The sequence below is a fragment of the Vulpes lagopus genome, chromosome 7, assembly GCF_018345385.1.
Source record: "Vulpes lagopus strain Blue_001 chromosome 7, ASM1834538v1, whole genome shotgun sequence".
NCBI lineage: Eukaryota > Metazoa > Chordata > Mammalia > Carnivora > Canidae > Vulpes > Vulpes lagopus.
This window is the reverse complement of record NC_054830.1, coordinates 12,217,830-12,232,518: the sequence shown is the minus strand read 5'-3', so window position 1 is coordinate 12,232,518 and position 14,689 is coordinate 12,217,830. Positions and strand designations below refer to the sequence as shown.

The window sequence follows — 14,689 nt, the reverse complement described above, 5'->3', positions numbered from 1 at the left end:
CCCCCGTGGGAGAGGAGGCGGGTCGCCCCGGGGCGGGTGGTGGGGCCGTCGTGTCCCCAAAAGCCCAGTCGGTGTCCCAGACTCCGTCCCTCGGGCCATCACGACCCTCGTCAGCCCAGCAAGGCAGGGTGTAGGGGTCCCCATGGTGTGATCTGGACAGGCTGGCTGCCCATTGGGGGGTCCTGCCCTCATGGAGCCCACGCAGGAGGGATGGATCAGTCAGGACTGCTTAGGAGCCCTTGGATCGCGACCTGCATCCTCTGTGGGTCCCGGCCAGTTGCGAACCCCATCTTCCCGTGCCCTAGAGGGTCAAGACCCCCGTCCTTTACGGAGCTGTCATGACGCTAGTCCTCTGTGGGGCTCCGTAAGTCATGACCTCCATTCCCCACCGGGATCCCGATTCTCCGAAGGGACAGCTCGGTCGGACCTCCGCCCCCAGTAGCTCCAGCCTAGTGGGGATCCCTGCCTCCCCCCGGGCCCAGGAGGAAGCTCCCCCCGCGGGAATCCTGCCCGGGCAGCCCCCTGCATCAGGACCCATTCATTCCCCAGTGCCGCTCAGCGGTCAGGAGGCCGGGTTCCTCCGGAAGCCGAGCCGGAGACCCCAGCCCAGAAGGAATAGTTACGGTGCTAATTCTCCAGCGCGCCGGGGCCACGCGCCTGCGCGGCACGCCTCCAGCGCGTAACCCAATCCCGCCCCGGATGACCAACGCTCCCGGGTGACGTCACGCTCCCGCCCCGCCCCTTCTTCGCTACCCTCGAGGCCTCCCCAGCGAGCAGGGGCGCTCGTTCTTTCCTAAAGCGGCCTGGGCCTGCGGGGGGCGGGACCCTGCCTGCCTTGGCCTTCGATTGGACCAGTCCTCGCCAGCGCGGCTTCGAGATTGGTCGGCTCTTGCCTTTCTCTCCGCCCCCTCCGGGACTTCCGCTTCCGGTTCTGACGGACGCTTCGGCCGTAACGATGATCGGGGACATCCTGCTGTTCGGGTAATTAGGGGGGCCAGAGGCTGGGGTAAGAAGGGTGAGAGGGACGAGGGGCGGTCCAGGTAACCTCATTCTCCCTTTGCAGGACGCTGCTGATGAACGCAGGGGCGGTGCTCAACTTTAAGCTGTGAGTAGGCCGCTTTGGATCGCGGCTCCACCCAGGGGCCCCGTGGCCCCGCCCCCCCCGCGAGCGTGAGCCCGCCCCGCGCTGCAGGCCACGCCCCCAGCCTGGTCCTCCTGTGACCTTTTGCTCCATGGTGACTTGAAAGCAAGGCTCCAGTTTCTCGGGGATCTCTCTTCCCGCATCCTGGAGAGCCTCTGGCCCTTCCTCTCTCTCCCCCTCAATTTCTTTCTTTTTTTTTTTTTTTAAGATTTTATTTATTTACTCATGAGAGACACAGAGAGAGAGGCAGAGACACAGGCAGAGGGAGAAGCAGGCTCCACGCAGGGAGCCCGACATGGGACTCGATCCCCGGTCTCCAGGATCACGCCCTGGACTGAAGGCAGCGCTAAACCGCTGAGCCATCCGGGCTGCCCTCCCCCCCAATTTCTTAGCCCTACTCTGTACCCACGGACCAACCTCTCGACCCTGGTGGCTGCAGCCCTGTGATTGATGGGTAGTTGATGGCCCAGAAAGGGGCATTGAACCACCCGAGGTCACAGAGCAAGTCAGCTGCAGGGCTAGAGCTGCAATTGAGTGTTTGAGGCCTTCAGGGCTAGGGGACTGAGTGGACTTTATGTCCCACCGAAAGTGGACACTGTCTGTTCCTCTTTGTAGGAAAAAGAAGGACACGCAGGGCTTTGGGGAGGAGTCAAGGGAGCCCAGCACAGGTAAGGCCTCCTTTCTGGACTCTGACATTGTTCCATTGGAGAGAGGACAATTTTTTCTCACCAAGCCCTACCTTAGTTTTCTTTTCAGTTGTGTCTGTGTGTATGTGTGTGCGTTTGTGAGAGGGAGAGAGAGCGAGATGGGCCTAATGATGTGCTGTTCCTTCTGTTCACTTCTATCACCCTCTTCTTTCTCCTATCAGAGCTCCCTGGGTAGCTCCTCTAACTTCTTGCAGTTATAATTTTCTTTTACACATGCTATCATCTGCAGTTGTGATTTTCCTTTACGTATGCTGTATTTGCCCCTCACACTTGATCTTGCTTGCTTTGGCCCATTCCTGTGTCCTTGAGGTGCCTATCCTCCAGCATGAATGAATGAATGAGCAGGTACCTGTTCTTTCAGAGTGCTGCAGACCTGTTCTTTTTAAATTAGGTGCCAACATTAGCTTCCAGATAAATCAGATGTCATGTAAGGATTCAGATGTCTGATTTATCAAGAAAAATCTGAACATCCTAGTAGCTCAGGGTTCAAGCAACCTCTTGGCACCCTTGGATCAAGTTGAGAAAAACAGGACCCCAGTGAGGCAGGGTCTGTGGCCTCTACTTCCTCCCAGCCCCAACCCCCTCATCTTTATATCATTTCACCTGTCCTGGAGGCCCTGAAATTTACACTTTCTGCCGAATTTATTCATGTAACTCTTTGAAACCTAGTGGGACCTGCACATGACTCTTGTGTTCATGCATTTATTCATTCACCAAGCATTTACTGAATACTTGCCACATGCTGGCCACTGTGCTGGATGCTGGGAACACGGCAGAGAATAAGACAGATGAAATTCCTGCCTTGTGGGTTATACTACTCTGGGGTGGGACATGCAGTTCCTAAACAAGGAACCAATGGTGATGGAGGTGATGTTAGGTGAGCATAGTGTTGGGATTGCTGCTCCAGCTGCGGTGTGTGGAGGGAAGTCCCCCTGAGGGGGGTGGCATTGCAGCCATGGGTGCCATGATGGAGTGTTTCATGAACGCGATAGGAACCCAAAGGCGCAGTGAATTTGATGACGATCTGACCACTCCCTTTCATTGGGTGCCTAGTTGGTGGTGGCTGCCTTGCCAGGTGCTTCCTGTGGGTGTGTCACTCCACCTCTATCCCTTTTAGATAGGAAACTGAGGTTCAGGGTTGTGGCTTGACTTGCTTGTGGCCATGTAGGAAATCAGTGACTGTGTCGTGCTTCAACCTGGGTTTTTCTGCCCCCAGAGGTGGTCTCAGTCACTAGACCATCCATCCATTCATTCTTTGGTTCATGTGTTTCATTCAGCAGGTGTATATGTTGGTTGCCCATTGTGTGGAAGGTATTGTACCAACTCCTGGGGTGGTGGTCTAGAGATCTAAAGTGGAGCTGGGGTGGGTGGGAAAGTAGAAGGACCTGATGGTGGTGAGAATGTCAGTGATCAGGATGGTCACAACAGTGACTTCTCTCTGATCAGGGGCTCTCTGCATGTTCCTTCCAGCCAGTCCTCTGTGCTTGCTGCTGCCACTGTGGAGGATGTGCCTCTCCCTGTGCCTGCCTCACCCCTGATGTCGTAGTGGCTACATTTGTTGAGAGCCGTCTGTGTGCTAGGCACCGTGATTCCTAGTGGCTTGTCACCTCCATTTACACAGGAGGAGGCTGGTGTATGTTATAGGCTAAGGACTGAGCAAGGCCACCTGTGTGGGAGGGCAGGAAACTCCTGCCAGTGTTTAAGGCTGGAGCTTATGCGCTTCGTCGAAGTTTTCTGACCCTCGCTCCCCGACATAGGTTAGGTTGGAATGCCCCCTCCCCTGCCATTGTATGCTCCCATGGCACCTGCTATGGTGAATAATCAGGTGTGTGATTTCTTGTTTAGCATTTTTCCTGCGTGTGATCTTCTTAGGGCAAGGATACCTATCTTTTTCCTTTGTTCCTCCCTGTGTCCCCTGAGGTTGGCTATTGCCCAGAACAAGTGGCCTTCAATTAGCATCTGTTGATGGCAGGAGAGCCTGTTTTTTTGATGCTGGGCCCAGAGAAGGGCCTTGCAAGCAGTGCCTCTCAGACATCCTGGGGATGGACCTGTGTTTGACATTTGCAGTTTGGGCTGGGCTGCATGTGGCAATCCCAGTGGGTTGAATAATACCGGACTCGTCTAAACTGTTTGCTCATCGTGTATTGGATGGTGCTGCGGTGCCAGGTGGCTGTGTAAATTTCTGAGCTCCTGCCTGGTATTCTGTACTTACTGGGCAGCCCTGGTCTATAGATGATGCTTTGGGTGGCACCCTTGTGGGTTACCCCACCTGGACCCATTTATTTCATTCTGGAGGATTAGAGAGGGAGGATGATTGACTTAAAACCCTGGAGGAAGGTTCTGGAACCCACGCCTCTAGAATCTTAACGTACTAAACTGCTTCCCCTTGGAATGGGTTCTGTTCTGTGGCAATGGGGGGACTAGTGTAAGTCATCATCAAAGCAGAACTCCGCTTTTACTTGCCTGAATTAGTATGCTTTTTCAGTGCCAACACCAAAAACCCAGCCCAAAGTGGTTGAAGAAAATTGAAACCTCCAAGGGTAGAACTGTTTTCAGGCACCACCCAGACTGAGGCCTTAAATCAGCTCTCCTGCATGACCCTCTCCAGCTCTCTCTTTCCTTCTGGGTTGATTTTACTATCAGTCTGGCTTGTGTTGACAAAAGATGACCCTAGAGCAGGGCTTGGCACAATTTTCTTTTCTTTTCTTTTTCTTTTCTTCTCTTTTCTTTTCTTTTTATTTTATTTTATTTATTTATTTATTTATTTTATTTATTTTATTTATAGATTTTATTTATTTATGACAGAGAGAGAGAGATGCAGAGAGAAGCAGGCTCCATGCGGGGAGCCCGATGCAGGACTCGATTCTGGGTCTCCAGGATCACGCCCTGGCTAAGGCGGCGCTAAACTGCTGAGCCACCTGGGCTGCCCTGGGCACAATTTTCTGTTAAGGTCTCAGATCGTAAACATTTTAGGCTTTGTGGGTCACACATTCTTGGTGCAGCATTTCAACTCTGTTCCTTGAAAGCAGTCATGCGAAAGAGAGGCATACCTTATTTTATTGTGTTTGTTTCTTTTTTCAAGAAAATATTTTATTTATTCATGAGAGAGACAGACAGAGACATAGGCAGAGGGAGAAGCAGGCCTCCTGCAAGGAGCCCAATGTGGGACTCGATCCTGGATCCCAGGATCACGCCCTGAGCCAAAGGCAGATGCTCAACCGCTGAGCCACCCAGGTGCCCCTTATTGTGTTTCTTTATCATGTTTTGCAGATACTGTAGTTTTACAAACTGAAGGTTTGTGGCCACCCTGTGAGCAGGTCTGTTGGCACAATTTTTCCAATAGCATTTGCCCACTTCGTGTACCCATTTGTCACATTTCGGTAATTCTCGCAATTTTTTCAAACTTTTTCATTATCATTGTATTTGTTATGGTAATCTGTGATCAGTGACTACGACTTGCTGAAAGCTCAGATGATGGTTAGCATTTGTTAGTGGTATTTTTGTAATTAACGTATCTATGTTATTTTTTAGACATGATGCTACCGCACACTTAATAGACTATAGTGTAGTGTAAACATGTAAACATAACCTTTATATGCACTGGGAAACAAGAAAATTCATTTGACTTGCTTTATTGCAGTGTTCTGGAACTGAACCCACAGTATCTCCGAGGTATACCTGTATAAAAGTAAGCAGGCATAGATGTATTTTGATAAAGCTTTATTAGTAGACACTGAAATATGAATTTCATGTAATTTCTGTGTCTCACAAGATACTGTGTTGGTTTTCTTTTTAACCGTTAAAAAGTGTTAAAAACGTTCTTAGCTAATGGGCCATACAGAAGTAGGTGGTAAGGGCAGGCTTTGGCTCACAGGCCATTGTTTGCCAACCTCTGCCCGAAAAGACTGGGCTTACATCTTCCTAGCCCAGAAAGGGTGATAGAAAGCAAGTTCCTCTTTCCCAGTAGTTGAGACAAAAGTCCTAGGATTGACTCTTATTGGGCAGACATGCTCCTCCCTGAGGCAGTCAGAGGCTGGGGGCTCTCAGGGGCTGGTTAGTGGCAGCTCCTGCCAAAGGGCCAAGGTTTGGGGAGCAGAGGTGACCCACAGGAAAAGCTATGCTGCCCCCAGAATGTGGGTCAGTGGGATCAGGGCAGGCAGACACTGCAGAAACACACTGCAGCCATCTCAGCAGAAATGTCAGCAGGGCTTGTAAAAACGCGTTCTGACTTTCCAGGTGACAACATCCGGGAATTCTTACTGAGCCTCAGATACTTCCGAATCTTCATCGCCCTGTGGAATGTCTTCATGATGTTCTGCATGATCGTGTAAGTCCAGCCTACCTGTCCCCTTTGTGTCCCAACCCTCCGTGTTGTCCTCCAGGGTGACCCACTACCTGGTCGTTCTCTGGCCTGTCTTCATTTTGGAGTCACGCTTTCTGCTTTCAAAATAAGAACTCTCCGAGCTAGAGAGGGGAGCAGGGTCTGCAAAGGTTAAACCGTGTCACTGTGGTCTAGGCTGGAGCTTTGATTGGAACACGGTGTTCTCTGAGTCCTGGCTGTTCCTGGCACCTAGCAGAGGCTGCCAAGAGATGCCTTCCCTTGAGCCCATGGCCCTGTCCACCTCTTGCCAGCTCTGCTGTGTTTAGCCTATACTTGGTATCTGCCAAGGTGGAAAATGTGGCTTAATGGCCACTGTGCTGCTGGGTCCTGCTTCTACCCTGCCAGTAGCCAGCAGAAGTGTATTTATTCAGACTTTTTTAAATCTGTTTTCATGCCCATTTTCCATTTCCTCATTAGGCTTAAAAAAATCGAATTGGATTGGTTTTCCTTCCACAGTCAGAGCCTTAATTTTAATGCTGCTGATAACGAATTGTGAGACACAGTAGTGTTAAGCAGACTCAGGGGAAAAACAGTAGGAGAATCTGGCAATCACTTGGGCTAATCATGTTGGGCTGGTCCCATTCTTGTCATAAAGAGGAAGAGAATGAAAAGTCAGCTCTCCCGAGTAATTGAGATGCTGAATTTGGGGTTGCTGGGTGATCCTTGTGCCAGCCCAGTGGCTGTTTGAGATGATTCCTGGACTTGGGAGATTTTTTTTTTTTTTAAAGATGTCATTTATTTATTCATGAGACACAGAGAGAGAGACAGAGACATAGGCAGAGGGAGAAACAGGCTCCATGCAGGGAGCTTGATGTGGGACTCCATCCCTGGACCCGGGATCACACCCTGAGCTTAAGGCAGATGTTCAGTCACTTAGCCACCCAGGTGTCCCAGGACTTAGGGGTTTCACTGGGCTACGGAAAGTGTTTTACAGCCCAGAATGAGGACCGTGATGTATGCCCAGAGAAGCCCTTTTCGGGAGCTCATATGAGGCCTGCCCGGGTACAAAGAGGACTTGTGAAGAAATCAGGGAATTTGCACATGATAGGGAGTATCATTAGGATTCACAGGAAGAAGGAAAAAAAAAAAAAAAAAAGGATTCACAGGAAGTAGGACAGTGTCAGGTGGTGCTCTTCCAGCTTTGGTCTTTCCAGGTTCCCACCTGTGCTTTCCTCCCTTCATTTATTTACAACTATTCAGCGTGGGCTGTGCCTTGGGCTTATAGCTGAGACCAAGATAGGCATAGTTCCTGCCATCAGCGAATGCACAGTATAATAGATGGGACAGGGACAGAAAAATAAATAGGGAAAAAATCACTAATGAGGTGAATGGGAGGTTCTCAATTTAGGAGATGGTCAGGAAGAGGCTCACAGAGAAGTGCTATTTAGATAGAAACCTGGGCAGCCTGGGTGGCTCAGCGGTTTAGCGCTGCCTTCAGCCCAGGCCGTGATCCTGGGGGCCTGGGATTGAGTCCCATGTCAGGCTCCCTGCATGGAGCCTCTTTCTCCCTCTGCCTGTGTCTCTGCCTCTCTCTCTGTCTCTCATGAGTAAATAAATAAAATCTTTCAATCAATTAATCAATCAAAACCTAAAGAACATGTAAAAGCCTTGCCATTTGCAGAGCCAGAGAGGCATGATAGCATGTGCAAAGGTCCTGGGGGCAGAGAAGAACACCGTGTTTTCATCATTCTTTTCTGTCCATCAGCTTCATCATCCTCTCGCCCAGCTAGCTCCCTTTACTGTTCATTTGCTGGCCTGTGACCAAGATGGTCACCTTAGGCTCTGTGACCTCCGAGCTCAGCCCAAGGCTATCTTTGTCTGCAGCCCGGTGTCCTGATTTTGCTTCCTGGGAGCAGAGCCTGATTGACCTAGCTAGGTGTGACTCAGGTCCAGTTAGATTGGGGTTATCCTGATTCCAGCATAATCACTTAGGTCAAGTCAGCAAACCACAGCCCATGGGCCATATCTAGTCTGTTTCCTGTTTTCATGAATGAAGTTTTATTGTCATACAGCCACACCTATTTCTGTGACTGCTTGCACACTACAGCAGAGGGGTTTGAAGCCATGTGACAGAAACTGCTAGGCCTACAAAGCCCAAACTCCTCATCCTGTGGCTTTTTGCCGACCCCTGACCTAGGCCACCTCTTTCAGTAGGGGCCACAAGTGAGGGAAGATCCTCTTCAGAAAAAGGTCTGTCAGGGAGGCAGTGAGTAACTTTCCCAGGATATTAGAAAACTGGAAATCACCGGGGACACCTAGGTGGCTCAGGAGTTGAGCGCCTGCCTTCAGCCCAGGTCGTGATCCTGGAGTCCTGGGATCCAGTCCTGCATCAGGCTCCCTGCATGGAGCCTGCTTCTCCTTCTGCCTATGTCTCTGTCTCTCTCTCTCTGTCTCTCTCTCTCTCTTTCTGTGTCTCTCATGAATAAATAAATGAAATCTTAAAAAAAAAAAAAAACCTGGAAATCACCTAAATGTCCAAGAACGCGGGAAGAGTCAGGTAACTCAAAAGGATGCCCATCCAAGCAGCTGTCACGGCACTATCACTGATGATGTGCTGAAAGTTCTGTCTACATGGGGGGCAATGTTTTGCAGGCAAAGAAGGCTGCCTGTCACTTATATGCACACTCTGAGCTCAGTTGTGATTTGCATATAGCAAACATTGAATACATGCCTGAAGTCTGTGGAGAAAACCCTTCCAGCCAGGGAGTTGGAAGCATCTACTCCAGGCTGTCCACAGAAATGACTGTGCTCAGATTGGAGAAGAGATTAACAGGGCCTGAGAGGATGGTTCGTGGTTCCCTGCCCCCACTTTTATATTGTTTGAGCTGAGCTACTTTGGAAATTTTTTTTTTTTTAATTAACTTTTATTGGTGTTCAATTTACCAACATACAGAAAAACACCCAGTGCTCATCCCGTCAAGTGTCCACCTCAGTGCCCGTCACCCATTCCCCTCCAACACCCGCCCTCCTCCCCTTCCACCACCCCTAGTTCGTTTCCCCGAGTTAGGAGTCTTTATGTTCTGTCTCCCTTCCTGATATTTCCCAATATTTCTTTTCCCTTCCTTTATATTCCCTTTCACTATTATTCATATTCCCCAAATGAATGAGAACATACACTGTTTGTCCTTCTCCGATTGACTTATTTCACTCAGCATAATACCCTCCAGTTCCATCCACTTTGGAAATTTTTAAAAGTCTTGAAAAACATGAAATTTGGAGAGAACCGTGCCTGAGTGCTTAGGAACTGAGAATATTGATATCTGCAACTTAAGTATGAAATGCATCAAAAATAAGGTAGATAAATGAATAGGTATGCTGTAAAGCAGAATTATTTTTTATTTATTTGAATTTATTTATTTGAGAGAATGAGAGCATGGGCCGGAGGAGGAGTAGAGGGAGAAGCAGACTCCCCGCTGAGCAGGGAGCTTGACATGGGACTCGATCCAAGCACCCTGAAATCATGACCCAAGCCAAAGGCAGATATTTAACTGACTGAGCCACCCAGGCACCCCAAGGAAAGTTTTTTTTGTTGCTGTTTTTTAATTCAAGAGAGAGAACCCCAAGCCAACTCCCTGCTGAGCCTGGAGCTTGACGTGCGGCTCCATCTTATGACTCCGAGGTCATGGCCTGAGCCGAAATCAAGTCAGAGGCTCAACTAACTAACCCACCCAGGTGCTCCAGTAAAGCAGTGTTGATTGTAGAATTGAGGTGGTATATATGCGAGTGTTCACTGAACTATTCTTTTAACTCTTCCATATGTTAAAATCTTCATGATAAAATGCTGGGTGGGAAGACAGGGAGAAAAATGAGTGTGTCAAACCACGGAGAATGATTAATAAGTAAAAAGTGGAAGTCAGTCTTTACAGTTCAGAGTTTTGTAGTATATTCATGGGGTTTTGAAACCCCTGGCATAATCCAGTTCTAGACATTTTCATCACCCCAAAGGGAAACCTCAGACCCATTAAGCAGTAACTGCCCGTTCTTCCCTCCAGTTCCTGGTAATCACTTAATCTACTTTCTGTCCTTTTGGATTTGCTAGTTCTGGGTATTTCATGTAAATGGAATTGTAACGATATATGGTCCCTTTTGTGTCTGGCTTCTCTCATGCAGTGTGATGTCTTAAAGGTTCCAGCGTGTTGTAGCGTGTGTCAGCACTGCATTCCTTTCTGTGGCTGAAGAATAGTCCATTGTATGTCTGTGCCACAGCTTGTTTATCCTCTCATCAGTTGATGGATATCTGGGATGTTTCCATTTTTTTGGCTGTTTATGAGCATTGCTGATACAAATACTTGTGTACAAGTTTTAGTGCAAACTTAAGGTTTCAGTTTTCTTTGCTCTATACCCAGGAGTGAAATTGCTGGGTCATATGGTAACTCTGTATTTGTCCTTTTGAGGTTCTGCCAGAGTAGTTTTTAAAAGTAGCTGCAGCAATTTGCCTTCCCACCAGTAGTGTATGATGGTTCCAATTTCCCCCACGTCCTTGCCAACGCTTGTTATTGTCAATATTTTTTTTTTAAGGATTTTATTTATTTATTCATGAGAGACAGAGAGGCAGAGACACAGGCAGAGGGAGAAGCAGGCTTCATGCAGGGAACCCGATGTGGGACTCAATCCAGGGACCCCAGGATCACGCCCTGGGCTGAAGGCAGGCACTAAACCGCTGAGCCATCCAGGGATCCCCTATTGTCATTATTGTCATTATTTTTGATTAGAGCCATCCTAGTGGATGTGAAGGTTGATTAGCATTTCCCCAATGGCTAATGACATCGAGCCTCTCTTCATGTGTTTATTTTTTTATTTTTTATTTTTTTCATTCTTCATGTGTTTATATTGGTCATTTCTATATCTTCTTCGGAAAAATGTCATATAAGTCCTTTGTACATTTTTAAATTGGGTTATAACTGACTTATAAGTTTTTTTTTTTATATAGTCTAGAAACCAGTTCCTTACCAGATACATGATTTGCAAGTATTTTCTCCCATTCTCTGGGTTGTCTCTTTTACTTTCTCGATGATGTCCTTTGAAGTGCAAAAATACTTAATTTTAATAAATTCTAATCTATTTCTGTCATTTCATCATTTGTGCTTTTTGTGTTGTAGCTAAAAATCGTTGCCCAAACCAAGGTCATGAAGATATAGGACTAAGTTTTGTTTTAAGAGTTTTATTATTTTGGGATCCCTGGGTGGCTCAGTGGTTGAGCCTTCAACTCAGGTCGTGATCCTGGGGTCAGGGGATCGAGTCCCACATCGGGCTCCCTACATGGAGCCTGCTTCTCCCTCTGCCTATGTGTCTGCCTCTCTCTCTCTCTCTGTGTCTCTTGAATAAATAAATAAAATCTTTAAAAAAAAGTTTTATACTTTTAATTTTACTCGTTAGGTCTATAATATACTTTGAGGTAATTTTTTACATATGGTGTGAGGTAGGGATCCAACTTCATTCTTTTGATGTGGTGATCCTGTACCATCTGTTGTTCTTTTTTCAAAAGGCCTTTTTATCTTGGAAAGAGTTTAGATTTAAAGAAATGTTTCAAATATATATATATGTAGGAACTCTGTTATCTTCACACACACACCCCTCTCCAGGCCTTTCCTATTCAGATTTTCTTCACTGAATAGAGTTAACTGTAATCACCTGTTTACTCAAAAATACTTTTTTTTTTTCAATTTATGAAAGTCATCACTGACTTACAGTAATAAAGAATGGGCTAAAATAAAATGTTATAGATCCTGATGAAGGAGATACTTTCTTAAATAGCTTTTTTCTTTTTAAAACGTACCATGTTGGGATGCCTGGGTGGCTCAGTCAGTTCAGCCCTGACACTTAATATCAGCTCAGGTCTTGATCTCAGGGTTGTGAGTTCAAGCCCTGTGTTGGTCTCCATGCTGGGTGTGGAGCCTAGTTAAAATAAAATAAAATATACTTTTTGGTAGAGTTAAGTATATTCATGTTGTGTAACAGAAAATTTACTTATAAAATCAATAAACAATATAAAATAATCTTAAAAATAGTGACATAAAATATTTTCTGAAAGTGTTTTCCTAGCTAGAGCTTTCCATCCTTTCCATCCTCATGGCCATTTCTGCCCTCTGACTTTTCCAGGCTGTTTGGCTCCTGAGCCCCAGATACACACCTTCCTGGGAACCAGGAACCAGGAACCACCTTCCCAGATGCTGAATCTCCCTTCCTCCGTTCCTGACGACTTCAAGAATGGTTTTGACCGGAAAACCAGCGAACTTCCCAGAAAGCCCAAGTTCTTGGTGGGTGGAAAAATGTTTGCCAAGCTGCACACGGCTTCCCAGCCACGTCATTGTTTTCTTTTCAAAGATATTTTCACTTTGGTCTCTGCGTTGAAATGCTGTCTACTTAAGGAGTTTTAGGAGGGCTTATGGAAGGGGATGTGATAACATTGCATTCCCCACAGACAAAAGAACGTGTCTTGATTGTTTTTTTAGATTGAAATTCCTCTTCTACCAGCCTTCTACGAGAAACTCATTTCTGGATGTTTCTTGCTTTATTTTTAATAACCATCCTTTTTGGTTCCAGTTATACAGATTTTTCAAAATAATTTTTATCCAGGGATCTGAAACAGAAAGGTTGGCTTTTAAGATTGATGCAGCCTCTTTATTGGACTATGTTTAGGAATAACAAGCGGGTTCATTGTTTCTGGGCCTATGTCCAGATTCCTTTCCTGTCTCAGTGGGCTCTGCTCGGCCACTGAGTGTCACTGAGGTCATCCCCAGGACTTAAAGGGTAAAGTATTACTGATTCCCATGGAAGAGAGGTACAGAATAGTTGGCAGGCACAGATGTGGGTTTTAGGAGAAACTTTGCCTTGCCTTAAAGCCCTTCTGTTAAAGTAACTCTTGGGGCCGCTAATTGTATAGTTTCTGGAATGAGAGTGACATACGTGGTAATACTGGGACCCAGTTCTGAAAGCTTGAAACTTGGGGTCTTCTTTTCAAGTGAGTGATTTCAAGATTGAAGAGCAGTGAGCCTCATTCGAGGAAATACAGCATTTTGGACAGAAGCTTCTTTGAAAGGCAGGTCCTTTAGCGCCAAAATGAAAAGCTGGTGGTCGACATCCAGACCCTACAGTGTTTCATTTGTTTGTTGTGGTTTTTGAAATCCTGATTTGTAGGTAAACCTGGTGGGAGGAAGAAGTAAATCTACAGACTTTCAGAACTCAGCATTGAAAATAAAACTCATTTCTAAAAAGGATCTTTTGTTTATACTTTTTTTTTTTTTTTTTAACCAAGAAGTTAGTTGACTTCCAACTGGAGTTGTTTTGAATTACCCTTTGGGAAACGCTGAGGAATCATTTTGGAGGCTGTCAAAAAAGTGAGAAAAGAGGCACTGTTAGATTTCCCCCTTTTGGATTTTCCTTAAAAAATGTCAGGCCAGAATTGGGCAAATGTGCTTTTAGAAGTACTGAAAGAGCCAATGAGAACAGTAGGGTTTTGCTAGACCAGGGTCAAATCCACTTTTACTGCTGCTTAGCTGACATTATTCTGCTCCAGTGCTCCTATAATTTAATTCCCTTGTCAAACCCTGGCCTACAGTTTGTCAGTATCAGGGAACGTAGCTGTTGAATCGAGCTTCATCTGGGCCTGTGTCCTTGTCAGCAAGAACAGGCGTGCCGAGATCTGGGCTGGTCATCCCTCCAGCTGTGTCAATGGTGCGAGGAAACCGAGGAAACCTCGCTGCCTTATTCAGACTGCTGCTGAGGTTTCAATGAGGCGAGGCATTTGTAGTTATGGGGATGAATCATGCTCTGAGAAGAGAATGCTGTCATTGAGATTTTGTTTCAATAGTTGTATTTTTTCCCAGAGAACTGTTACCTCGTTGTTAAGCTACTGCAAGCAGTGTAGCTTTGGAGGCTGCTGTCCATTTTAAAAGTTGCATCTCCTGGATGTTCATCTTTAGGAAGCTTTTTAAGAACCCTGGTTCACATTGAAGGTTATCAAAGTTTGAGTTTTGGGTGCGTACTGTTGCCCAACATTTAAGTGCTCACGTTCTGGGCCAGTTAGACCTGGGTTCAAGTCCCATCTCTGCTCCTTGCCAGTGGGACCTTGGCTGCTTGCTTCCCCAATCCCTGCCTCAGTTTTCAGTTTCCGAAATGGGTCTGGAAGTCCCATCTGCCAGGGGTCGTTGTAAGGGTCAGCACCTCAGAAGTGGGCCGACTGATTGAGCACCTGGCACCCAGAAAGCAACTCAAAACCTGGGTGTCCTCACTGCCAGCATCTTCTGTACTCTCACCTGCATTCGTGCATGCAGTCTGCACACACACCGTCAAAGGGATGTGACATCGTTTAAAAGCATTAGAAACAGCTTTCCAGCATGGAAAACCTTCTCCTGTCTTCCTGTTTCCTTTCTAGCATTTTCATTACATGTATCGATATTCAGGCATACCTTGGAGATATTGCAGGTTCAGTTCCAGACTGCCCCAATATAGCGAATAATT

At 46.8% G+C, this 14,689-nt stretch overlaps 1 protein-coding gene across 2 annotated transcripts; it reads left to right on the top strand.

The window, feature by feature from the left end:
* The first annotated feature begins 846 nt into the window (after window positions 1-846).
* On the top strand, window positions 847-13,446 carry SMIM7 (small integral membrane protein 7). 2 transcript variants are annotated; one of them, XM_041762011.1, is made up of 5 exons: window positions 878-981; window positions 1,064-1,105; window positions 1,757-1,809; window positions 6,085-6,175; window positions 12,329-13,446. In XM_041762011.1, exons 1-5 carry the CDS (start codon window positions 956-958, stop codon window positions 12,342-12,344), a joined length of 228 nt encoding a protein of 75 aa, XP_041617945.1. In that variant the 5' UTR covers window positions 878-955; the 3' UTR covers window positions 12,345-13,446. The 2 variants fall into 2 exon arrangements, with proteins under 2 accessions (XP_041617944.1, XP_041617945.1); XM_041762010.1 differs by lacking the exon at window positions 6,085-6,175 and having other exon boundaries at window positions 847-981.
* The last annotated feature ends 1,243 nt before the right edge of the window (window positions 13,447-14,689 follow it).